This window comes from Amphiprion ocellaris, chromosome 23 (assembly GCF_022539595.1).
Source record: "Amphiprion ocellaris isolate individual 3 ecotype Okinawa chromosome 23, ASM2253959v1, whole genome shotgun sequence".
In the NCBI taxonomy this organism is placed as follows: Eukaryota; Metazoa; Chordata; class Actinopteri; family Pomacentridae; genus Amphiprion; species Amphiprion ocellaris.
The window spans coordinates 12,787,674-12,814,763 of NC_072788.1; the positions used below are offsets into that span (position 1 = coordinate 12,787,674).

Here is a 27,090-nt window from a genome sequence, read left to right on the forward strand (position 1 = left end):
TATAAAGTATAAATTAACTAAACCAGAGAAAATCTAAAAAATCCCAAATTAAAAATACAAACCTGATGGTTGTGGAACACAGGAGGTATGTGAACAGTAGCAAACAGGAAGCTAAACAGAGGATCCAGCAGGTGAACCAGGAGGGAAACAAACAGAACAAAGGCACAGAAGATGGGAAGATGGAGGACTTAATATACTCAGAGAACTGATGAGGGTGACAAGATACAGATGACACATGGGATACATTTTAAACTAATGAGGGCAACAGACTAACAGACAAAGGAAGGAAGTAAAACAACTAGACACACACAAAGAAGGCAAATTCAAAATGCTTTGTGTTTATGTTTCCTATCTAGTTATTTCCAGCAATCAGGCTTCAACCTCAACTGTTCTTGGAGCTTCTAAACTCCAGTCAGAACGAATTGTAATCCATCAATCCAGCCGAACATGTTCTACTATGGTTTAAATCAAAGATACACAGCATTAAAGAGAGTAAGACCTGTCATAAGTGTGACCAAAAAAAGCTTGAAAATGGATTTTAAAAATACCACAGTCTATATATTCAGTGCGAATATGTCTTCAAAGTCTCTATATCAGACCAAATGGAATCAAACTGCTACATCCACAGTTCAGAAACATCCACACACCAATGCTCAGTTCACAGCTTCCCACCATGTTTCACGCAGCACCACACACAAATGTGTTTACATCTCTGGGCGTCATGGTGCCCTGTCAGTGGCCAGCGCCCCGTCACCCCCCACTGGCATCTAAACAGGCTCACACCCGGCCTGACCCACCACGCTGGCAGGGTTAGAAGGCTGATCGCATTACACACTGTTATTAATAGCCACCCTCTCCCCTTTCTCATTGTAAACTAATAGCCGACATGATCCCGCACTGTCTCCCGGCCTCTCTGTGCCGCTGCTCTGTTACAGCTCATTCCACTTTCAGTCTCTTCTCTTCGCTCAGATTGAAAAATACTCATGCATGCCTGGGGAGTGTGCAGGAGTATCTCATACAGTCCATCTCATTCAGTTTTATATCACAGAAAAGCCAATGAAAATCTGTCATATTTGTAGCGAGTTAGTGGGTGTCTCATGCCTGAAGTGTGTTGAAATAAACTAAATGATTGTTTCAAGTTGCATTAGCAGAGCCAATGCAACTTGGCTCTGCTAATGCATCCATCCATCCATCCATGCATCCATCCATGCGTCCATCCATCCATCCATCCATCCATCCATCTGGAGCGCCTACACAGGGAGAACATAGAAAGGCTACAGATTCAAATCCAGAACCCTCCTGCTATATGGGCCTCTTTTTGTAATTGGATTGGATGGTAACTGTAATGGCTTAAATGCTAAAGCATGTAACAAAAAAATTAAAGCAAACAAAAAAAGTATAAATGCAAAAGCATAGCAATCAAATATGAGAGAATGAGAGAAGATTTCCCCACAAAATTAATTTTATTCATGTCATATTTCCCCCTGACATGTAAGCAAACTTCACTTGCAGATAACAGTTAAGACGATATTAGGCACAATATAAAAATTACATCTTTTCCAAGGTGGCAACAACATTTACAGCTTTTCTAATTCCACTGTGTAGATCCGACAGCTTAGACCATGATCTTAACTCCTGAACAGCAACTTGTAGCGGTCAGTTCTGTAAGCACATACTAAACAAAACAATGGAGGGTTGTGATGTTAGCTTTTATGGCAAATTTTAGATTGTGGACATTAAGAGGGCAGAAATGCGGTGCTTGTTGTCCTGTTCAAGTTTCACCAATCAGTGTTGTCTTGTCTGAATTTAGCTAATAAGTGTCTAGATCACAAAGTAGCTTTTCAGAGCCTCTCAGGTGTACCTGCCCTGGAGTAGGTGCCTGTATCTCGCCTAAAACCAGCTCTGAAAGAGGTTCTACATTGGCAGTTCATGTGATTTTCCCATTTTGATTGTAATTTCTGGATAGACAAACAAGCTAGCCGTTACAATAAAACTCTTTTAGGACTATGTAATATTTTAACTTTATTGTTCTGAAAAAAAGACGTGGCAGAAAAAAATGCAATTCAATTTCGATTGATTTGGAACTTTGCACTGATTGTGGCCTTTAAAATCACACTGAAGTTTTTATTTTGGTGTGGCTGTCAGAAGTCAGACATCCTGCCGGGATTTCCTTTGCAGCGGACAAACAAGTGTGTGTTCTCTCAGAGCCCGGCTACCCTCTGACCCTCGCCGTGGCTTCCCTGGACGCCATCTTGTCCAGAGCGTCGTCCCGCAGAGGCCTTATTTTTAGCGAGTCCGGCTCCTCTGCAAAACTTAATATGGGAATGGCATCTTGGATCTCTTCTTTCTCTCATCATACATCCGTCCATACCTTCAGTCCTCCAAGACACTGAGCTGGTATCTGTAGCTCTCCGAAGACCCGACACAACCGCTGTCCCTTTTCATAGCCACGGTTTCAAACAGGTGGCAGTGCGGCCCGAGCACGGCTCCTCCCATGTTACCACCCATTTGCTATTTTTCTGACCACTGCTCAGGACTCTCCCCTTCAGCTCCCCCCCTACCCCTAGCCTAGTTTTTTGGCAGCTCCATGGCTTGTGGTCAAGTAAGATCAGTACCGCCTGGACTTGCGCCGCCCCCCAAAATGGCCCCACCCCTGTTCCCTCGGCCTGTGGCGTCAGCTAAGCCACGTGTAGCTCTTTTTTAAAGGCAGGGCATCAATGTCAGACCTGCTCTTCTCTAGCCGGTGGGGACAGGAAGCGGACTTTGTTCCTAACTCTCCCTGCTTGACACCTGCTTTTGTTAGGGACAACGTTAAACCTTTTTGAGTGTATTTTTCCCCATCATCAGGCTTTGAGAAGAGGCGTTTTTTTTTTGTAACCAGCAGGTGACAATAGCCATGAAGTGGGGCTGGGTGTTTCTGGGGGTTTTCCTGTCTTTGGGGACCCTGTCCTGGGGGGAGAAGGGCTTGGAGATCCCCGAGTACGATGGCAAAGACCGTGTCCATGCTCTCAACGCCAAAAACTACAAGTCCATCATGAAGAAGTATGACGTCATGGTGATCTACTACCATAAAAATGTGGACGGAAACCGCAATGCCATGAAGCAGTTTCAGATAGAGGAGCTGGCTTTGGAGGTGGGTCTCCGCCTGGATGAAAGAGTGGGAAAGGGGTTGAGATGGAGAATATGGCTCCAGATGATGGGTGCAGTTGTGGTTCTTGGACCTAGAGTTTCACATGGGTGGGGTTATGTGGTTGACAAATGGAAAAAAAATTAAGAGAAGAAGTTTACAGCAGATTATTTAGTGAGCTGAGGGGTTATTGGCTGTTTTAGGTTTTACAGGATAGATGCTGAAGATATGCAGGTAGATTGGAGGATGTGGGGGCTGAAGGAACAAGATAGAGGGAAGCACTGATACACAAGGCAGTGTATACGAAGGGTTTGTATTCAGTACTTACTGAAACAGGTAATCTGACTCCAGACAGTGATTTGCTAGATGTGTCGTTGTGAGACATTTGGCATATTTTGAACTTTACTGTCTCTCAGCTCAGTCATTGGTAATAATACAGATGAATGCCACACTATGAATACCTCTGCTTACCTCTGACTTTGTTCAGGTCATAGTATGGCAGGACTTTCATCCTTTCTTTGAGTGGGGCCATTTGAAACAGCAAAACACAGTTGCCTTTGTTGGTTTATTATAGTCATTGCCCTTTAGGCACATTATTCTAGTTAGTTGTTATAGCAGAAATACAGCAATTTATGTCATAAAGCACCACAAAGAGCTTCTTGTATCATTTTGATCCCCTATTCAGGAGATTCTTAGTTTCCCATTAAGTTGATATATCAGAGAAAAAGCAAGTCAGGTGTGTCTGCATACAGCCACACGTGCTAACACAATTTGTAAAGGTGTCATTGTACATTTGAAGTACAACTTCAGAAAAGGCCAAAACATTACCACCTATAATGGTGAATTGCTATTTACCTCACAGTGGTTAAACTTCTCTTCTAATCCAAAGCTTATTTAATTGCGGCTCTAAGTTTACTTTATTGACAAATCAAGGCTTAATTCACAGGCTCCCAATCAACGTAACTGCCATATTTCAAGTATTCATACACTGTAGAAATAATCTAGTCATAGTCATAAAATGTTATATTAAAAGAAACCTGACTGCTTGTAGCCTTAATAGTACATCAGGTAACATGGTGACATGCTTTGTTGATTTTTCTGCAGACAGGATGCCTCGGGGTTGAGCAATATGGTTTTTGAGGGTCGATACCAACTATCAGTAATCAGAGAGAACAATAACATATATGTTTGCAGTAAAAATGTAGATTTAATTAAGATCAAAACAGAGAATAACACAAATTCCAATAGAAAATTGAATTGAAATATTTTTATTTATTCATACTTTACATGTATTTAATGAAAAAGTGAAGTTTTTAACGTGTATCCTACAGTGTTGATAGGCTGTTTCTTATGACGTGTAACCAGTCAGATAGCGCTGTAGGTCTGACATTGCTCGACACCACAGGAACTGGTTTAAAAAATAACCCAAAAAAACGATAATAATGCAAAACTACAACAATCCCTAACAGTGCTTGACAGTTACAGCTAAATGTAGCTGCAAGTTGACCAGAAACAGTAGTAAATACAATGTCTGCACATCACACTGCAGCAACTAAATCAGTCTGTCCTCCTTCAGCAGCTATTACTTCGGTGCCTTTGAGCCGGGCACTTAGATTTCTCCAGAGATGCTGCTAACTAGAAGGAAAGTGTTTTGCAGGCTCTTATTGGACAAATAAACCTGAAGCAGCCTGCAGTCGGTGCACCTGGGCCCTGCTGTCAGCCCGTATATTCTCTATAGCAGCCCTGTCAGAGCTGCAGTGTCTTCTTACAGAGGCACAGTGTACCTTACACTAGCCGGCATAAGTCACCTCTGTAAATAGCCCGGGACAGCGCTGCGTGCTTAGCAAGAGGCTAAAAGCCCTCGCGGGACAGACGGAGCGTTTACAGCCATATATCACACCAAGCACTGCTCCCTCAGCTCTGTCCTCAGCTACACACTGTTCTGTTTTGTACCACTACAAAACCCTCTGGATGTCAGCTCAAGTCCTAAACCATCAGTTACACACCCAAGTCACTGGATCTGATCAATTTCCTGTCAGCGCTGCCAAGTGGTGCTTCTTGGCCGGAGAAGGAGACGCTCACTGGAGCACGTCACTGAAGGGCTGTTGCTCTGTCGCTGACTTCCTGCCAGCTGTGGCCGTTCAGCCAATCAGGAGGGAGCTCGCGAGGTGTTCAGAGGGGATGCTTAAAATAGCTGGTCATTACCACCTATGAATCTGGAGGTATGAATTATTAAAGTGCACAGCACAAGGACTCAGATCTTAATTACTCCTGTTGAGCAATGCACATCTTCTATAGGATGTGTGTTTTTCAGTCAACAGGTTTGTCATATTTAATCGGCTGTAGCTTAATTAGAGCAAAACCAGTGATGTTTTGCAACATTTCTTCTTTGGGGGTTTTCACTGCTGCCAACAGGCATACAGGAAAATAAATGATCTGTCTTAATTTTTCACCACATCCCAGTATATGAATAGAAACGAAACAAATTATAGAGAACATTGCTACAGGCCCTTCCACATGTAGATCACTGAGCTATCAAGGAATCTTTTATTTTTTTGTAGCTTGAATAAGATGTTTTATTGGATCATAGGATCATCACATGCTTTAATATCCTGTAGATGTAAAGAATAATGGTGGAGTGTAGCTCTAGTGTGAGTAGGAAATGGATGATTAATTCTGTTAAATGAAATAATTCAAAGTGTGCTGCAGATTTTCACACTTTAACTTCAGATGAAAGACTTCAAAGTTGCTTGGCTTTTCTTTGTCTCCGGGAGGTTGACAAGATGAAGATAATGAACACGGCTGCATGTGGTAGTTACAGGACACTTGGAGATAATGTCGGGTTTTGCTCGCATTGTGTGAACTCAAAGCTACACCACCGGAAGCCAAAGTGGCTCCTTACAGTTGTGATATAGAAGAGCAATTTTTAGTTTTACAAAGAAACTCTTAGCAAGAAGGTATATTTTCTTCAAATTGTTCTTGAATAAACCTCCAACTCCTTTCGGCGCCATAATAAATTGTGCTCCAAAGAACAAGAATTGGTTCTTTGGGGAACCATTTTCAAGATAGTTCTATGTGGAGAAACCTCATTTAAATTATTCTTAAGTCATTTTGCAAAATAAAAATGAGATAACTCCGATTCTTTAGGGGTTGAAAGAAATGGTTCAGTGCTTAAAATCAAATTATGAAGCACATGAAGCTAATAGTAGGGCATTTATTAACATTCCTTTTTTACTTTGTTCAGTTACGGACTAGTTAGGAATAAAAATAATAAAAGTGTCAGCTTGGTCACTATGAGGAGAAACATACACCTCTAAAACCCTAATTGATCTTATGGATTCATACAAAAAAAATCTATTTGACAGCTTATATACAATGCTTTCCTTTTATATATGAGCTGTAAATGTAAGAATTCGCAGCATTTCTTGGTCTTCTGTAATAATAAATGTAATATTTGGTGTTGTGGACTGATGGTCAGAGATAAAAAGTGATTACAAGGTGTCAGCTCGGGATTTGGGAATCTACACTCATCGCTGTTTCCTGATAGTTCATAGACTAATCTAATTATCTTTTATTGCAGCGCTACTTTAATGTGGTTAGCTGGCACCAGATAGCTCCAATAAAAATGAGGATCCCTTAGTAGTTTCAAGAACCGCATAAAGTATGTAAAAAAAGAGAACACATTGCTGTTAGGAAGATTGTATTATATGTTATCCTATCTCGCAATTTGACAAAAATGGCTGCAAACTTGGCAGATTTAGGTGTTTTTCAAAGTTTCAAAGCAATCATGAAAAGGCTAAAATGCAGACATGACAAAAAACTCTTAGCTCTCCATCTCAGAAAACAAACCCTGGTCAAACATGCCCACATCAGCGACACCGTGACACGCGTCTCTGACAAACTCAGCATTTTCCAGCCAGAGAGTTTCCCCGTCACTCCGAAAATATGTCCAACATGTCACCTTTGACCACAGCTGGAGTCATCTTAGTCTGTGAAAAATAATCCCGTGTGTCCACACAGTGGTAAGAGACACTTAGGACTCCTCTGTAGTGGCCGTGACTTGTGAGTATTAAATATATTTCAAAATCAAACACTCAATGAAAGAAGTCCATGCAGCATCACAAAACCTGTATTTGTTAAATGAGTCGTGGAGTGAAAAATTATATTGGTTTTCATGCACGACAAAATAGATATTTTATGTGGTTTTGGCTTTGCAGCTGATTTCCTCTCTGACATGCACCCTTGCAATACAATTGTTTCTAATTAAACACGTTGGTCCATTTTCTGAAAAAAAAAACTACACAGTTAAAAAAAAGATAAAAAGAAAAAATGTCAGCATTATTAAAAATTCTTTTTACAGTTCACAATCACTGTTATTTCACAGATTTTCCCTGTTTTGCTAAATTATAAAAAAGTAAAACCACATAGAAAAGTAATACAAAAATGAAAAAGAGCCAAAATTGTAAATAATGTCCATGTTCAAATTTTTTTGCATTTATTTTTACAAATGAAACCTTTTTTTCAAATGTTATTTTAAATTGCGGTGTTAAACTGTATTTAAATCAGGCAAAAATTGTACTTTACAGATATCTGCCATAATTTGAAATTATGTATATGACGCACTGAAAAATTCTTTTTCAAAAAATTAACTGTGATTTTACAGATTTTTCTTGCATTGTTCATATAACATCTAGTAAACATAGAAATACAGTATTATTTTACGTGTTTATACATGCAGAAATCTGTATTTTTACAAACAATAATATGGTCTTTCATATATTTCACATATGCTATTTTTACCAGAAAAACACACTATTTTTTACTTTATTTCAACCAGCTTAAAAAAAAAAAAAAAAAATCTTCATTTCACAGACATTTGTGTTTGTCTTACAGTTCTTAAAGTCTTGGATTGTTACAGTATTGAACCATTTTGAATTTTTTTAAAAACATTTTTCTGGTGCCTTTACTGCCAGATTTTCAAGACTTTTTCTAAAGTTTTTTTGTTACAATGCACACTGGTCACTTCTTCTTCTTAAAGGACTCTAAATGACTGCATGCACATGACCACAGAACTATACACCAGATTACTTTTTTTTGTGGCAAATATCAATCTAAGAGATGAAGCTTAAAAGGTTGTGACCTAAAGATAAATAATTCCCCTCTAAAAACACATACATGCAAATGAAACCTCTGTTAAATCTACAAAAGGCTGGAGCAGCACATGATGTTTTAGGAACTATTCAACACCTGAATGAATGTGATTGGATGATAGAAGTCAGCTGACAGCAGGTGGACAAGTCAGTGAGTCTTGTGAAATAAAAATAGTTGATTCTAGTCAGGTAATATCAGCTGTGCTTGAACACTATGCTTATCGGCAAAATAGGCAACTGATTAATACAAAATAAATGTTGTTGCCATTGTTTTATTCACTCACTCATGATTTTGATCTCTAAGACCTAGAAAAAAACAAGAAATGCCCATCAGAATGTCTCCAAAACCCGAAGATATTCAATTTACTATGATGTAGGATTTAGAAAAGCACAATATTCTCATATTAGAGAAAAACAGATGCTGATTTAATTTCTGTTAGATGATTAATTGATCGAATAATTAATAGCTGCAGCTTCTAATCATGCCAGATTTCTCATTAAACTTAATGTTTTTGCTGCACCTGATCAAACTTCACCGAGAATAGCAAGCTTTTCCAGTACATCATTCTAGTCTCTGCGTTTGTACATGCTGTGCTTTTACTTACGGATAATTAACACATTTCAAAGTTTCTAATTCACCTTCTTGATGTTTCAAATTGAGCTGTCACAGGAGTGGCCACAGGAATCTGCATGCACCTATTTTTTTCCTCTTCAATGTTTGTTGATACGGAAGAGAAAAGGTGATAATTTCACAGAAGTGTTCGCGTTCAGCTTGGCAACAGGGTTTAATATAGTTCCCACCAGGCAATTATTCAGTTCAGCTCATGTAATATCTGGGAGAATAATCACAGACGTCCAACAGCAATCTGTTTAATGAACTGGAAGCCGATTGAGGAGGCAGCGGACGGATGTGACGGTCCTAATGAGGCGCTCTTATGATAAAAATACAACCCGCCTCACCTGCAGCACTTTGGCTAAAAATTTCTGGAATGACTCAGATATAATGAAGATGAAGAAGTCATCAAAGAAATGAGTAATTGTAACATGCAAGGTGCAAAATTAACGACTACATGCCAGAAGCAGTGACTAATTCAATAAGGGGCTGCCTGTTACACTGGCTGAACACATTCTAATAATTACATCTGAAATATGTTAAATTGAGCCCCGACAGCGTGTTACCCGAAAACACAAAGATATTTCCTTTGCCTCGTTTGGTTTACACGACAACCAGTTTTTTAAAAATCTGCGTTTACATGGGAACGCTGGAAGGACTTAAAATGCAGGAGTGTGCATGCCAGGCCGGTAGTTGGCGATGTAATTTTGTAGAGGCACCCCACATGACCACTACCCATTCCTAAACAGACCAGAAGAAGTACAGCTGCCGATGTAGAGGTGGGCTGATTATATAGACTCAGCAGCACAAGCCCAACACAGTAGTCCGCTATTGTTCCTGTTGTCATTGGGTTAGGGCATGGCAACTAGAACAACAAAAGCCTGTAGAGCCTGTCAAAGAAGAATTTCTGTCACCGTTTGGCACAGACAATAAAGTTTATCTATTTATCTATCTAAAAGCACTCAGCGACCGCGGTACTCCGCTAAGGCTGCTCAGTCGTTGTATCATTTCCGACGGATGAAATCTTGAAAAAATTCCTGGCAGAAACTCACTATAGAATGTGTTCATTTAATATAGATGTACCCATAGACAAAATGACCTTGCGCTGAGAACAGGTGTGCTTTATGCATGTGTACATTATGTACGGATACCGAATTGCGTGACCTAAATATGTAGCGGGTGGTGGTAATTGATGGGACTCTGACTCCCCTACAATTTAATCAATTGTTCCTTGTGTCATATCTGACGGATATCTCCCAATAAGTCCACAACGGCCAATTTGTAGATCGCAATCATGCGATCGTCAGCAGGCAGCTGACGTGGTGTTCACTTGTCATAGTTACAGTGACGTCGTGCTGCTATCTCGCAATGATACAGAAATCTTTAACAAATCCGTGGATCCAGACTATAAGCCGCATCACTGCCAAAATCTAATCAGTTGGACCTTGTGTCATTTCTGACCTTCCCTGAAAATTTCATCCAAATCTCTTAGTCCGTTTTTTAATAATGTTGCAAAAAGACAGACAGACAAACTTACGCCGATCGTCACATAGCTCCGCCGTTCCCTGACAGAATAATTAAGTGCAGAGCGTGACGTCAGCATTCTCACTGAAAATTCTGGCTACTCGTTCACATGGCGACAGAGGCAAAAAAGTCCCCTCTGGAGGCCGTATTCAAAAGTTTCAGTTTTAGGTAGTGTAAAACGTTGTTTCTGTGTAAACAGGAGGTTTTGTTGCGTTTCACCCTAAAACCATTGTTGTGTAAACGGGGCCCGAGAATGTTGCTTCTGATGAAGCTCTTCCTTGCTCGTTCACACATTCATATTCCCTCCTTTACTTTGAACTCTGACCTTTGACACACTACATGCTGTAAATGCCCACACTCATCAATCACTGCGCTCTACACAGCTCAGATTGCCGTGATCTTTTACTTGCCACCGTCCTCACCAACATACCACCCCTCTCTCTACTATACTCACACACTGTTGCTATGGCACCGTCTGTAACAGCCAGCACACTGCATGGAGATCTACCTAAATTTACATTGTGGGACAGAGAAATGAACATCCGTTACATTCTGTCAAACAAGTTCACACGATGCTGATTTAATCCTATCAGTGAATCTCTTTAAATGTGATGTTTTTGGTGATGTTTCTTCACTCACACTGGTAGCGAAGTCACTGGTTTGCCAGAGCTGAAGAAGGGAGCAACCATAGCGACAGAAACAGTCGGTTGCAGCATCTAGGAGTATGGTGGAGGGAAAAGCTTCAGATTCTTCAGATAAAGAAGACAGTTCAGAGGAAAGACAGAAAGAAACTAACACATGGTAAGGAAAATGTCTTAAGACGCGTCAACGATGCATGAAGAAGACGACAAATGACACCGTAATTATTATTCAGTCTTTAAGTAGTCAACTTTGGAGGATCTTTCTTTGTACATGTTTCCATCGACAGAGCCCAAAGATAATACAATGTCCTGATTTCTCCAGAAATCCTGTGCCATGTTCACAAACTCAGCTCAGAAACCCTTAATTGGCCTTCATGCTAGTGTTCTGGTTTCTATGTCTGAAAGTGTCCATGAAAGTCTGTGTTCACTGTCATTACACAAAGACAGTTATTCTGTCCTGGCAAAATACCACCCGTATTTCTAGACAGATAGCGAACAAAAAAAGAGAGACCTAGCAGGCTTGACTGAGGCATAATGGTGTTTACTGAGTCTTCTTAGCCTTTTATAATATTGTGTAACTGCAACACAGATAAAAAGCTACAATATCTTACAAATAAATAAAACATGTAAACAGTCTTTACTCACAGCAAGGTGAACATATAAACACAGCAACAGCAATGAGGCTTCGCAACAAACTAAATTAGCCTTAGCAGCTCAACTAGCGACATGCTAGCGGTTAGCCTCGCGGTTAGCATTAGCATCGATAGCACGGTTTCTAAACTTTAAAAAAAGGTCAAAAAACCCCACATTTAAGCTCACAGTACCTTCAAAACACTTAAATAAACAAACAGCAGTCATACTCACTGATAGTTCCACTGCAAGGCTGAAAAAATCAACTGTGGAGGAGTGCTTAACATACATGAACACTGGTCAGTCTTGGCTTGAATGCGCAGTAACCCAGAAACACCACCAGGGGCACACTAACGTTTCTCAGTTAATGACAACAACAGTGGTGGCTGTTCCTTGCAGTAATGTGATATATGTAGGTGCTGATCTACTGTGCATGTTTGGGACAAAATCTTCCAAGTAGGCGATAAAATAGTATTATAACAACAATTATGTATCCACAGCTGTCCGTGTGTGTATCCTCAAGGAACTATCATTAAGACTTAACCGTAACACCCTTTCAGATAAAACACTCCTGCAAACACTGGAACCCCATTATTTCCAGTGCCAATGATATTTTTGCTGTCCAGTGCAGAAACAAAAGCGCCAATCTGGTGAAATGTAACCATTAACAGCCAGGCATGAAAAGCAAAATGGAGGAAAAACTAATGTGTGTCTGCATTTGCTGAACTATATGACAGAAGTTAGGCTTTGGTAGGCGTCCTTAAGGCCACTACACACTGTGCGATTTTCAGCCGTCCCAGACGAAAGATAACAATAGTGAGAGAATCGTGGCGATATCTTTGATCTTGGCTCTAAATCGGTGGTCCTACGTTGCACAGTGAGACAGGTTCGACTCATGTGCACCGTAGGCTGTGATTTAACTGCGTTTTCATCGTGCAGTCTGCACAGAGCAAACTTCACGTCGTGCCCAAAGATTATTAGATTCATGTCATACAGTGTAGCAAAGCTGTGAACTTATAAGATTGTTAAAATCGCAGTGTGTAGAGGCCTTTTTCAGGAAAAAAATGTTGATTTTGAATGACTTTCTCCCTTCTTTAGAGCTCTGCTTTCTCTTTGACTCTCTATATAAATGATGGGAACACAAACGCTATGCAGCAGTGGCATCATACATTGACTGATGCTGTTATCATTCAAATATGCAAAATTCAGCCAGATTGCTGGCTTTCAGGTGCACTCCTGGCCACGTTGATTACGAGGTACAAAGAAATCAAATTGCAGAGAACAACATAAAAGTACATCATCTGCTAAATCTAAAAAAAGCGCTGCATAAGTGTTCAATGATGATGTAAGGTGGCAAGGGTATAATCGGCCCATGTTGTAAATGTCAAGCCTGCTTCTATGCGTTGCACTGCAGGGATTCAACTTTACGTTAACCCCTTTGACCCTAGAGGTATTTTTTTGAATTATAGGGCTGATTTGACTGCAGAGGAGAAAACAGCTGAAAAGCATGGTCAGTTTTTTTTTCAGTAAAACATCTCAACAGCTAGTGGATGAACCACCATGAAATTTGGAACCATCACAATAAATAGTAACCAGAGCTGCTAGTGTGACTCTCAAATGCTACACATCTGGATTTGTATTGCACTGCACTTTCCTTTTTTTTTTCTATTTTGCGGATGATTCCCAAACAGTACAATGACTGGAACAGTGAATAATTCATCGATCGTCATTGTGCTACAAGGCACCCCTTGGTACAGAGAGAAGCAGTTAGAGTTACAAAGCACTGGAGGTGTTCCTGTAAGAGAAGAGCTGATGGAATAGACAGACTGTACGAGGGCTGTTTTCGTCCCCAGGGTCGCATGAAATCACAGAAACAACTGAGAGGAGTGACACAAGTTCACACAAGACAAGTCAAAATGTCCTATAGTGTCCGAATGTGCAGGGTTTGAAGGAGGCTCCAGCTTATCTAATCTTTATCCATCCAGTGAAAGATCTGGGGAAAGGTCATACTGTTGCTGTGGTAACCGTGATTCAAACGCAGCCCTCCCTTCATTTGTCACCGGCACAATAAATTTCATGCTTTACATTTTTAATGCTGGTACTGAAAGAGGTGGGCTGCTGTTGTATGCACTATAGGCGATGCACCTTAGCCATTAAATTAGATTCATGCAAAGACATTTTTTTAATTGTCTGGTATTTGCTGCGAACAGAGAATAAAATGAGCCCGATTTGCAGCATTACCTCACATGTCCTCTCTCTGTCCCCCACAACAACCTGTGAACCTGTCAGGCAGCCAGATAACTATCACTGACTGTGATTTTAAGCAACAGACATCGACACCTCACATCCAGAATGTATATTCCAGATCGTATCTCATTACTACACGTCCCCGTGGAACCTTCACCTCATGAGCTCCGCATCAGGTATTTCAGCTTTAAGCCAACTCCTTTCTTTCAGCTTCCTAAAGAGATTCTCATGCAAGTGGTGTTAAGTTGCTTACATCGAAACATGTTTTTAAGCAGCAGGACTAATCGTTCATGGCTTATTGGACATCCTCTTTATTGTTTGCGTACATAATTCAGGGCTAATTTACAAGAGAAGTCAAGAAAATTCAAGAAGCACAGGTGTCAGTGTTTATCCATTTCCCAGCTGAATCGGAGCGTTAGCACCTTTATTCCTGGATCCTCCAATTAACAGTGTGAAAGAGGCTCCGAATAAAGGCCTCATTTGTCAGACGTGATGTCATTGGATGTGACAGGAGTTATGTTTAGATAAGGTGTCCTTCTCTGGTGACATCTCATCATCGGTGGAGATGTTTGTTTGCCGGCCAGCGAGGCGTTCCCGTTTGTTCCATGTCAAAATCCACCTGTTGTTTATAGAGAATTAATAATAGAAGCTTCTGCTTATTGCTTTACAGGGTCTCAGCTGTTGTTGAAGCTATATATGCTTCTGCCTGATGTGCTGTCACAATATGAATCATCTAACAAGTGCTTCGTTATTCATAAACTATCCTCTTTCTATTTTTCTTTCATCTTTTTTCTGCCTTTCCCTATAGAACTATATCTCATTAATAACAAGAATGACTATGCATCTCTGTGGGAAGTAATATATATGAGCTGCCTGGGGATATACAGTACAATGTGATACTTTGATGCTGTGTTTTCGTCTATTCAGGAGAGATATTCTGTGCAGAGTGAAAATGATGAACTGCTGTTCTCAAGTTGATTGTGCTGAAACTCTACCCGGCACGAAATCATTTCCCTTTCTGCCTTTTCTGAGATGTGAAAAAATGAGGTAGTTTGTATGATTCTGTTAGATTTCTCTTCGAGCATAATCACGGTGGAAGCAGCTCTGCAGTTAAACAGCCTCTAATGATTATATCTGCACATCTGCAATCTTGTCTGAAATAAAAACACTTACCAGCTTTATCGTCACTGCTGGGCTCCATTAAACAGCTGTCGTCTGCAGTGAACCTGGATTTAAAGTGCAGCCGTAGCGTCTCTTACTAACAAACTCAGTTTATTCAAATGAAATGATATTTTCAGTGTTGAGTATTCTATGTTGTTCACTGATGTCAACTGACAAAGTTTATTTCTCTGTTTTGGTGACAAATTGCATCCTATTTCAACTGAAACTAGATGTTTGTTTGACAACTTTATGAACTACTTTCACCTTAAAACAACACGAAGGGGAAAATCGAGTTAAAACAAAAATGACATATTACGAGCCACTTTAGCAATTTTGCACTGCACTTTCATAATGTTGGTGGACTCTCAAGTGGCAGATTATTATTATTATGCTACTGAGGAGGTGGAGTTATGTGATGATCAGCATTGGTTTGTCTGTCTGTCTGTTCGCAACATTACTCAAAAACAAACTATGGGACTTGGATGAAATTTTCAGGGAAGGTCAGAAATGACACAAGGACCAACTGATTAGAGTTTGGCAGTGATGCGGCTTATAGTCTGGATCCACAGATTTGTTAAAAATTCCTGTATCATTGCAAGATAGCAGCACAGCGTCACTGTAACTATGAATACAAGTGAACACTTCAAACATATTTAGCTGTACGCTACATAAACCTATTAAATGATGAAATCAGTGCTTTTTGACATATAGGAGGGGCAATAATTGTGTTAATACTAAATGTGTACAATTTTAGGATCTAAAAGTTGAATTGTAAAGTAGTAGAAACAAGAAATATAAACACTAAGAGGCAGTAAAAACTGACTAACTTTAAAAAACGACAACAAGTGTAGCTTCCACATGCTGACAGATTAAAGTTATGTCTGCACAAAAAATGTTTTGGCCCATAAATGCAACATGGAACATACCGGTTCCCATCTTTAATCTTTTTTACCCCCAACTACAACGATTGTTGGTTGGGCTCTTGAAGACATGGGTCACCTACAGCTTAACACAGTGCCTTTAGGCCTCATGTTTGTCCACACACAGCTGAAGCATCACAGCATCTGAATCCATGGTGATGCTGGTACATGAAAGAACATGTTCCAGACTCACAGCTTCCCTCTTCTGTACATTTCTTATCTAACTAAACATGCTTGTATACAGCACATAGACCCAACTGTGTTTGCACCAGATCACATACAGTGGCATATATAATGATTTATAAATTACCCCGCCATGCTTTCTTCACATACATATTTATTTTACCCAGAATGTCCTTTAATGCATTTCCCCTCTGGCTCCATTATCTGGATCAGGGGATGTCTTCATATCACTAATTCATGGGAGAAAAATGTCAAGGAAATGGAGGGGATCAAGGTGCACTATGAAAAATGAATGTGTGAATTTTGTGACTTTGAGACCTCGACTTACATCTTTACTCCACAAAGTGGTGGCTCTGAATAAAGGCAACACTGAGAGTACAGTGCATTTACGTCACCACGTGGAAGTGAACGGACTCTAAGTTGGCTTCTTGCACATCTGTTGGTGCATACAACTTGTTATTTTTTTTAATCAAAATGTACAGGTTTGATTAGCTTTAAGAGCATGTAGGAAATGGATAGTGAACAATGGAGGGTTTGTTATGTTAACCTATGGGGTTGATTTTATGTTGCTGATGGCAATGTTAGAGAGAAGAAGACACTCAGACAACATAAGCCAATTAGCTCAGTGAAGCTTTTGTCCTTTCTGAGTTTAACCAATTAGCGTTAAGACCCGCACAGCAGTTTTTCAGATCCGCTCAGAATTATCTCGCCCAAAAATGGCCCTTCAGAGGTTCTATTGTAGTGATTTCTGTGGTCAGAACATGGTCAGCGAGTTCCTGCATCGGAAAACAGCCTATTGTGTATGCTTGCAAATTGATTTGGTAAATAGGAGGAGTCAGCTGGAATGCAGCCATCTTTTTATTACTCCGCCAAGGAATGTGGCGGAGTTGTGTGACGATTGCCGTTGGTTTGTCTGTTTGTCTGTCTGTTCGCAACATTACTCAAAAACAGACCAAAGGATTTGGATGAAATTCTCAGGGAAGGTCAGAAATGACACAAGGACCAACTGATTAGATTTTGGCAGTGATGCGGCTTATAGTCTGGATCCACAGATTTGTTAAGGATTTCCGTTTCATTGCGAGATAGCGGCACTGTAACTATGAAAACAAGTGAACGCTACGTCAGCTGCTGATGATGACATGAGTGCGATCCTACTACAAATCCACCGCTGCGGATTTGTTAGGACTTATCCAGCCGAAATGATACAAGGAACAATTGATAAAATTGTGGGGTGTTTCCGAGTCCCATCAATTTAGGTCGCGCGATTCAGTATACATACATAACGCACGCATCCTACTACAAATCAACCGTTGCAGACCACAAATTTTTTAAAGATTTCATCCATTGGAAATCATTCGACGACTGAGCAGCCCTGCTTTTCTTGTTAGTTGTATTTCCAACTATAGTGAGCAAAAATTTTTAAGTAATGCATATCACTTTTTGTTAGTACCTGCAGCATCTCACTAGAATACAAATTCAGACAGTCTCTTCTTTGGCATCTCTGTCAAATCTCAATCACTTCAGGCAAAACAACACATCTGCTCATCCTTTGCAAAATGTTCAGGCTTTTGTGTAACCCATGGGAACAGGCTTGACAAATGCAGGAGGGACCCCGAGTTTATTAGCGCTGATTGCTCTCCGACATGTTTGTAATACGGCTTATTACTGTCAAAGTGAGTCACTGGCAGATGGTCCCCGACACTTGTGCCCTCAGAAGTGTTTGGAAGCAGCGTTTGTTGGAACGGATCAGCTCGTGTGCCTGTGAGGTTTCTAAAAGCTTTCCCTGCATTTCATCATATCTCCCTCGAGACTGTGTTGCGTGGCGAAAAACTGAAAAGAATCAGGATGAGATTTCTTATAGCAACTAGAAACAGTCCACCAGAAACAGTTCGGAAAATCTTATCCGTGCACAAAATCGCCTCCTTCCAAACAAGAGCAGCTCCAGCAGCTGGTGGCAGGACGGAGTGTGTGTTGCCTACGCTGGTGTGTGTGAATCTTTCATGACCAAGCCGGTGCAGTGTTATGTAACAGCCTACTGTAGAACGTCCTGATGTGTTACAGCAGCCATTACTAATTTACTATCTGGCTGAGGGGGAAAAGCCAGCTGAACTTCTAATTTTAAACCGATCCCAGGGCACTCGCTCATACAGGAAAGTGGGAAATCTTCCAGCTTTGAAAACCTTTTCATGTCCTTCCATTTTATAGATTAGGCATCTTTTGGGGGCTTTGCAGAACAGATGTTAGAGAAAATTAAAGAGAAAGATTAAAGTGTGACTTCCCTGCTTTTAGTTGTTGTTCATACCACCTACTATTATATTCCAAAGCATAATTTTTGACTTTTTAAATACATCAACAGACAGAAATGAATGGAAACCAGTGGCTGCAAGGGAGAAAACAATCATAAATAGGAAAAATTAACAATAAGCATGTAAACTGCATTGGTAACATAGTGCGTTTGTGTGGTTCCACTGTTCTGAATATTTAAACTTTGGGCACATTCATTTGTTCAAAGTCGTGCCTGTTTTTCTGCAGCTGTTGGGAAGCTACTACATGCTGTGTTTGTGTCCCCTGAGTTCCAACTCAGTGACTTACATCAGAAGGTGACGCACACATACAAATGTGTGAATCATCAGCTGCTAAGTCCTTTGCTAAAGAAACACACCAAAAATGCAACCAAACAAAGAGGCTCAATCAGAGGCTCAGATCTGGACCCGAGATAGAAAAAGAAAACATGGTCCTTTAGCCCTTTTCATCAACTGGCTCTGGAAGGGCAAATGACACACACTGAGAGGGCTGCTGCATGCTCAATAAATAAAGTAGATTTAAGCCAGTGTATTTCTGCTGGAAAATGGTTTACACAGCCAGAAAAAAATCAGACTCTACCAGATTTGCAGGTCTTATTCCACTGAAAAATAATCTCTCTTTATGTCTCTGTAGAAACACAAAGGCAGAAATATGGAGTTCTCTAATATAAGATCTCAAAGTTGGTGAAATGATAGACATGATGGCACTTCAGGCTCATTACTCGGCCAAGGAATTATTTGACAATTGGCGTTGGTTTGTCTGTCTGTTACCAACATTACTCAGAAATGGACTAATGGATTTGGATGAAATGTTCAGGGAAAGTCAGAAATGACACAAGGACCAAGTGATTAGATTTTGGCAGTGATGTGGCTTTTAGTCTGGATCCACTGATTTGTTAAAGATTTCTGTATCATTGCGAGATAGCAATATGGCGTCACTGTAACCATGACAACAAGTGAACGCTACATCAGCTGCCTGCTGACGATCACATGATTGTGATCCTACTGCAAATCCACCGTTGTGGACTTATCCATTGGAAATGATACAAGGAGCAATTGATTAAATTGTAGGGGTGATTCTGAGTCCCATCAATTCCTGCCACTCGCTACATATTTAAGTCACGCGTTTCGCTATCCATACATAACATACACATACATAACACACGCCTGTGTTCAGCGCAAGGGGATTTTGTTTGTGGGTACATCTATATTAAACATTCTATAGTGCTGTGATTTCTGATCATAAATAACTAATAAACAAATGCTGTGTTTCTGAAAAGAAATGCTGCATTTTCTGACAATGCTATATGGGCGAATGAACAGCCTTGGAGGAGTACTGCGCTCTCTCAGTGCATTTCTTGTTCAGCATGTGTGGAAAGTCAGCAGACGCCTTAAGTGAAGTTCTCTCGATATACTGTTAGCACATGGATACTGTGATGAATAAGTCTATTGTGATTTCAAACATGTTTGCTGATAATATCAAAAAATAAGCAGTAATGGAAATTACATAGGAGATCACATAATTGATTACACATTTTTACACCTATGTCAGGAGAAATTTCTGAAATTTAACATTTGTGTCAGGGGGAATTATAACTTCTTATATGTGTGTTGGGTTACATTTGTATAATTTTACATATATGTCAGGTGAAAATGTAAAAATGTTTAGAATTTCACCATTCAGGTGAAATTTCAAACTTTTTACTTTTATGTAAAATTTGTATAACTTTACATTTTTGCCTTGTAAGCTTTTTTTTAATTTTTTTTAAATCAATTTTGTAAAATTTGTAATATGTATTATTGTACATTTGTTTCGGACAAAATTTGTATAATTTTAGGTTTGCGTCACATAATTTTCTACAAATTTGTACACTTGAGTGAGGGGAAGTTTTAACTTCTTATATTGCCGTTGGGTTCAATTTGTGTAATTTTACATATATGTCAGGTTAAGATGTAAAAATGTTTACACTTGTGTCTGGCGAAGCGTCAAACTTTTTACACTTGTGTCTATGTGATTTACCAAGGCACTTCTTGGAGGATTCTGTTGAATCACTTTGGTCACATCACTTGAATGAATCAAATCACTACCGTTCAAAAGTTTGGGGTCACTTGGAAATGTCCATATTTTTGAAAGAAAAGCAGTTTTTTCAATGATGATAACATTAAATGAATCAGAAATCCAGTCTAGACATTGTTAATGTGGTAAATGACTATTCTAGCTGGAAACAGATGATTTTTAATGGAATATCTCCATAGGGATGCAGAGGAACATTTCCAGCAACCATCACTCCTGTGTTCTAATGCTACATTGTGTTAGCTAATGGTGTTGAAAGACTAATTGATGATTAGAAAACCTTTGTGAAATTATGTTAGCACATGAATAAAAGTGTGAGTTTTCATGGAAAACATGAAATTGCCTGGGTGATCCCACACTTTTGAACAGTAGAGTATATAAAGTAAGATAAAAAATAAAAGTAAATTTTAAGAATTCAAGCCAACCGCTGTTCAGATATTAAATGTTTGATTCGCCAAAATTAGGCTTTAGCTGACGTATTGCTTCTAAGAGAACACGAGAAACTGGAATTTTTTACTTTCCACGTAACACATTTTAGACAAACACTGTCAACTGAGTATCAAAAAAAAAAAAAAACTGTCACTCAAGTCCAGTTTTACCAAAGTAATCAATATGTAGGCAAACTTGCATGAAGCAGCACAAAGTAAGCAGTGGCCAATTATATTTCAAGAAATGTGACCTCTGTGCTGCTCTGCAAGCTGCTGCTCTCTCCTAACTCATCATTCGCTGCCACTGCCAAGCGCAGCAGGAAGCCAGAGCACGTTTCTGACAACTCACCGTGATACTCTGCCCTCATCTGAGTCACCTGACAAGCTGACAGTGACTGGGCATGGGGAGACGGGGCCAAGCTATTACTCCACTGACCCCTGGCTTGGCTCCGTGCACTCAGACTCCTGGATGGGCTGGGTGGACGGCGAGGGAATAGATGAGGATGGTGAAGTGGGGTGTAAGGAGATGAGAAATGACTGGAAATCGGACAGGGGAGACGTTGGACCGAGGACAAAACTGCTGAGATGACGGATGGGAGTGTTAACTCGGGGGTCAGGTGTCTTCTTCCATTCATCAGCTCTGCCTGCCTTCTCTCCTCCCCTTTCCACACCCATTTCTATATGTAACGCATCTCAGCCTTATTTTCTGCTCCTCGACATGCTTTCTTTCACGCCCTTATATAGCTGCCAGACTCCCTGCTTCACCTCACCTCTCTTATAAATACCCCAGCGTCACTAATACAGCCATGCCCTGTGTTGACGGGGAACTCAACGGAGGTTTGGGAGGATAGTTTTGAGTCCGAACAAGTCCGAAAAATCAGTCTGGCAAGTCAGTTTCTTATGTTTCTGGTGTTGTATTGTCAATTCTCCTCTTTAAAACATGTCTAATACTTGAATAATTTCAAAATCTAAGCAGAGATGCAGCCATATTCTACATTATTTACATGTATTGTTGGTTTTCACTCAATTAACTAGAATAGAATAGAATAGAATAGAATAGAATAGAATAGAATAGAATAGAATAGAATAGAATAGAATAGAATAGAATAGAACATACACTAGTTGGTGCACATTATGACTGAAATTCTGGTGCAACAAGCTCACCATCGGACTGATAAATACAAAAAAAAAACAAAAAATTTTTCTAAAAAATGATTCCAATACATACATGTAAACAACTATATAAATAATTGCAGGTTTAATCAACACAAAAAATAAGAAACATGTAATTATGTACATTGAACAAAAAAAAGATGCAATAATTGTTTGTATTCTGATGTTCACCCACATTCACTCAGCTAACGTTACTTCAGGACCTCAGGTTTCTAATATTGTGTGCAACACAGCGTGTTTAATTCCAATTTACCTGACAATAGTCCATCTTTGCTATGATGAATGTACAAATACAAGTGACTTTTGAAATGTGAGTTCAAACAACCCTTTTTCTTATTGAAATATGAAGGACATTAAGACAAACGATTGTCCATGAGGCCCTGAGGTACCGACAGTCCTGTGTGAATGGAGGTTTAATCACTTCTGTACAATCTCAGTGTGTAAGTTTGGACCTATTTTGTCTCCTGTGAAGGCCACTCCGATTTGTTGTAAACCTGGACGCTGTGACTATTGTGCTTTGCCCTAAAGCGTTACCTCTTCTTGCAGTTGATCGCAAGTCAAGCAGCAATTATCTTTCAGGTATGTCAAGGTCTGCCTCGTGTCTCAAGTGTTTCAAAGCTGGGCTGCGAAATACACATTCTTCGGCTGCTGCTGCTGCTGCAGTATCTGCTGATTGTTCCACTTCTTCCTCTCCTTGACTGCAGTTTAGTTTAAAAACAAAAATGAAAAACGTGAAAATCTCCCAGGCCAATGAAGACTGAACTGCAGCAGCTTGGGCTGTGCCAGTTTACCTTTACATTTATGAAAAGAAAAGTAGAGTATACAGTTTTAAAAGCCCCTGTCTAATCTATTAACCAAACTCTAACATGTCCATCCATCCTCCCACCCATTCATCCATGCAACCATCAATGATCATAAAGGGCCACTTCAATTCACCCAAATCATGAAAAAAAAAATGATTTAATGATAGTTTGGCACTATAATATTGGGAATCTGAAACTTCAGCTTAATACAGCGGAAATGAAGTGCATTTCATTTGTGTTGCTAAAAGCTTTGGAAAAAATCACATTTCTGAATTCCAATCCAATAACATACTCTTAAATCCAATAAACTTCCCCCCGATGCATGGTTGAAATGAAAACAGCTAAGGACCAGGACTGAGGAATTCAGTTGTTGAAGCTTTCAGCAGCACAAATAAAACTGCGTTTAGCTCCACTGTGTTCTGAGGCACAGAAATAGATGCCTGTAAGGAAATATTTGACGACAAAGGTAATAAAACTGCCTATTCCTCACTAGGTAAAGAACTAAATCTTGTAAGTATAACCAAAAAAACATCTTAAAAAGAAGTGCTAAAACTGGAAATTTAAGGGTGATGTTTTCTTGGCTGGTAAAAATACCTTTCTAAAGTTGTTATTGGTTGCGTCAGAAGACTCTATTAGCATTGTAGACGTGAGAATAAGTTTTTTTCTGATTTGGGAGAACCATGAATACAACCTTTCCCATTATCTGTTACATGCTGATAATCTAATCAAGGCGAAAAACTGTCGAATCAGGAGCTACAGCGTCTCGAATCTTGAGGCCAAAAGAATGGATGGCAACAAAGATGGTGAAGAGCAACGCAGCACATACTACACCACACCAGTGTACAGCTACTGGTGCTGGTCGCTTCTGAATGTTCTCCATCCTGCAACGCTGCTTTGCAAGCTGCTACATAATGCTTTTGCCTCACTTCATCCAAAGGGGCAGCCATCATTCGATATCCTGCAATAAAAAAGTGAGAACAAATGGAAAGTAGTAGTGTGTGTGTCTTTACAGGTAGTTTACAGGTAGTGTGTGTGTGTGTGTGTGTGTGTGTGGGGAGAAGGAGCAGTGTAATGTTTACAGTCTGGGTAAATGTGCATGTATGCGGCGGCTTTGCTTTTTGCAAAGTGTGAGCTCCTCTTCTTTCCACCACACCTGTCGCAGCGTCTCTTGCCCTCGACATAGTTGGCTCAAGTTCTGCCCCTCTTGTTCTTCTGGAGACCCCGCTGTCCGTCCTCCTCTAGCTCCAGCTATGAGGGCTGTCAATTGTTGGCTTCGGTTTCACTCCGATTTAGAAAGTGCAAGGCAGCAGTCCAGCGCTTTTGCCATTAAGGCCTTGGAGATGGACATGAAATGTCAAGGGTTTGCTCGTGTAAATGAGACTGAAAGTATGTTTTTAATAGCGTTGTGGGATTAGGCAACGTCCTTCGCGGGCAGATGATTGAATAACAGTGAGAGATGAAGTCAGCACACGAATGGTGCAAGTTTCATTCTATCTGCCTCTTGTCCCAACTCCCCCACCTCTGTCTGTCCCTCTGTGCAGCTCGCAGCTCAAGTTCTGGACGATCTGGACGATGAGGACATTGGATTCGGTCTGGTGGATGAAAAGAAGGGCACTGCTGTTGCCAAGAAGCTGGGTAAGCTGCAGGGAGACATTCAAGATTCAACTCTTTGGCTGCTTTGTATCAAATCCCTCCACTCTTCTACTTCTATATAGGAGCTGATAAACCACAACAGCAACCAGTCATGTAGACAGATGGCGTATGTGACTCTGATTGGCTCTTTTGTGTTGAGTGATCAATCAGCTTTGTATTTAATTGAACAATTCAGGCAGCAAAAACAATCTCTACTGAATGAATGCATAATTGACTAACAATACATGGAGGGACAACAAAATAAAAAATATGTCACCTAGTAATAAAAACTATCTTTTGTTTGGAATTTAAACTGTAACTGTCTCCTAGGATCAGATGGATGCATGAAACAACGCTGCCCTCGAGTGTTCACCAAACATATCACAGCTCCATGTTAGTGTAGCTGCTACAGATGAAGACAGAGAAAAAAATACTGAATGAAGCAACAACAAATCTGTCTGTGACATAAAATATATCAGTAATATTATGAGTAAATGTTCAAAGCTATGTATATTGTACAACATATACAACAAGATAAACAGAAGGAATAAAATAAGTCTATATTTACCTGATATCTCTCCGTATATGTAAATATTGATACTCATTGATTAGGATTTATTATTCTGAAAGTCTGACTTAAAATTCTCACCTCAGTTCCTATTTGATGGACTGTAATAGCACAGTAACAGCAGAGCAGTAAATATATATAAAATTCACAGTAGCGTTTATGCAATTTCAAAGAAAATATGTTGTAAATTACAGGTAGGGTAAATGTTGATTACAGTGGCAACACTATATAAAGGAGCGTATTACTGGAAAGTATGAGCCTCACATTTTACAGTAAATACATCTTTAAATAAATTACGCTGTAACAGTAAAAATAATGGTAAGATGCTGGCAACCAAAGCAGAAAACAGAAAACTTAATTTTCTAACACTGATAAAACACTTTTCCCTCGTCAGGTCTGGACGAAGTGGAAAGCATCTACATCTTTGCTGATAATGAGATCATTGAGTACGATGGAGAGCTGGCCTCCGACACTCTGGTCGAGTTCCTCTACGATGTAAGTGGCTCAATTCAGATTATGTTTCTGTCATACTTATAAATAAAAAAAAAAAGATTCAGACAGGTGACAAATTAAAAGAAAAACTGATATAAAATGTCAAGTAAAGAAAGGAGGAGTGGCTTGGACCACCAGAACAGCTTCACTGCAGCTTGGCATTGGTTCTCCAAGTCTCTGGAACTCTACTGGAGGGGTGAAACAAAATACATATATACAAATAATATTCCTTCAGCTGATGCTGTCTAACACTAACACCCTTCAGGTCCTATAGATGGAGGTGTCAGTCCACTCCCAATGGGATGGAAGTGCTTTATTATAGAAAAAAAAAGGCCATCCTTAGGAACAATTCTTTTTCTTTAAATTTTAGATGATTTTTCCCTCCAAGGAGACAAATGGGCCCAAACCATGTCAGGAAAATGCTCCCCATATCGTAACAGAACCACTGGATCAAGGATTAAGTTCAGTTTCATGTCAGGGCTTTGGGAAGGCCTTCACAACCTAATTTTAGCCTCATTTAATCATTAGTTTACTATTTTTAATTTGTTTTTGGGGTCATTGTCTTGTTGGAACTCCCAGCTGCATCAATTTCACCGGTAGCAAAAACAGCTCCAGAGCATAATACTGCCACCACCATGCTTGATGGTAGATTTGATGCTCTTGGGGTTAAAGGCCTCATCTTTTCTCTTCCAAACATATTTCTACCCATTGTGGCCAAATAGCTATATTTTTGTTTCACCTGACCACAGAACTTCCCACCTTCCTACTTTAATTTGTCACCTGGCTGCAACTGTAATGCTAGAGGTGTTTTTAAGAAACAAACTGCACATTGTCACCTGCTTCAAGATGCTAATCAAGTAGAATTATGTCTGCCAAACATCAGGAATGATGTCAACTAATATTCTAATTATGACTTTAGTAGAATTTTCTTCATGCCCTAACTTAAATATGCATCATATTTGCCTCCATTAGGTGATCGAGGATCCTGTGGAGATCATTGACAATGAGCGCGAGCTGAAGGGTTTCTTCAACATCGACGAGGTTATCAAGCTGGTCGGCTACTTCAAGAGCGAGAAGTCTCCTCGTAGGTTGAAGATGAGGATCGAAAGAGAGAGTTACTCGTATCTTGGTACATTTGAGGAGCTTAAATTATGTTATTCTTTATTTCGTCCGTCCAGATTTCATTGAGTACGACGACGCTGCTGAGGAGTTCCACCCCTTCGTCAAGTTCTACGCCACATTTGACCCCAAGGTTGGTTTCAGTATCTGAGGAGAGGAGAAAGCAGGATATCAGTGTAGATGAAATACTTTCATGAACTTCTAACAATAAAGACATTGATTTAAAATGGTAGCATTATGTTAGTTTGGTCGTATAAGATATTTTGTTGCTCAGTCTTCGCTAAAATACAAGGAATTCCTAT

The 27,090-nt window shown here is 39.9% G+C and overlaps 1 protein-coding gene across 2 annotated transcripts in view; it reads left to right on the plus strand.

Moving 5' to 3' along the window:
- The first annotated feature begins 2,724 nt into the window (after positions 1–2,724).
- Positions 2,725–27,090, plus strand: part of casq1b (calsequestrin 1b) — a 28,870-nt gene continuing 4,504 nt past the window's right edge. The window contains exons 1-6 of one of the 2 annotated variants that reach the window (XM_023282498.3): positions 2,725–3,133; positions 22,721–22,753; positions 24,519–24,612; positions 25,572–25,672; positions 26,642–26,753; positions 26,848–26,921. In XM_023282498.3, coding sequence (XP_023138266.2) covers positions 2,897–3,133; positions 22,721–22,753; positions 24,519–24,612; positions 25,572–25,672; positions 26,642–26,753; positions 26,848–26,921 — 651 coding nt within the window. In that variant the 5' untranslated portion in view covers positions 2,725–2,896. The remainder of the gene's footprint in view (positions 3,134–22,720; positions 22,754–24,518; positions 24,613–25,571; positions 25,673–26,641; positions 26,754–26,847; positions 26,922–27,090) is intronic. The other variant, XM_023282499.3, reaches the window with a different exon arrangement.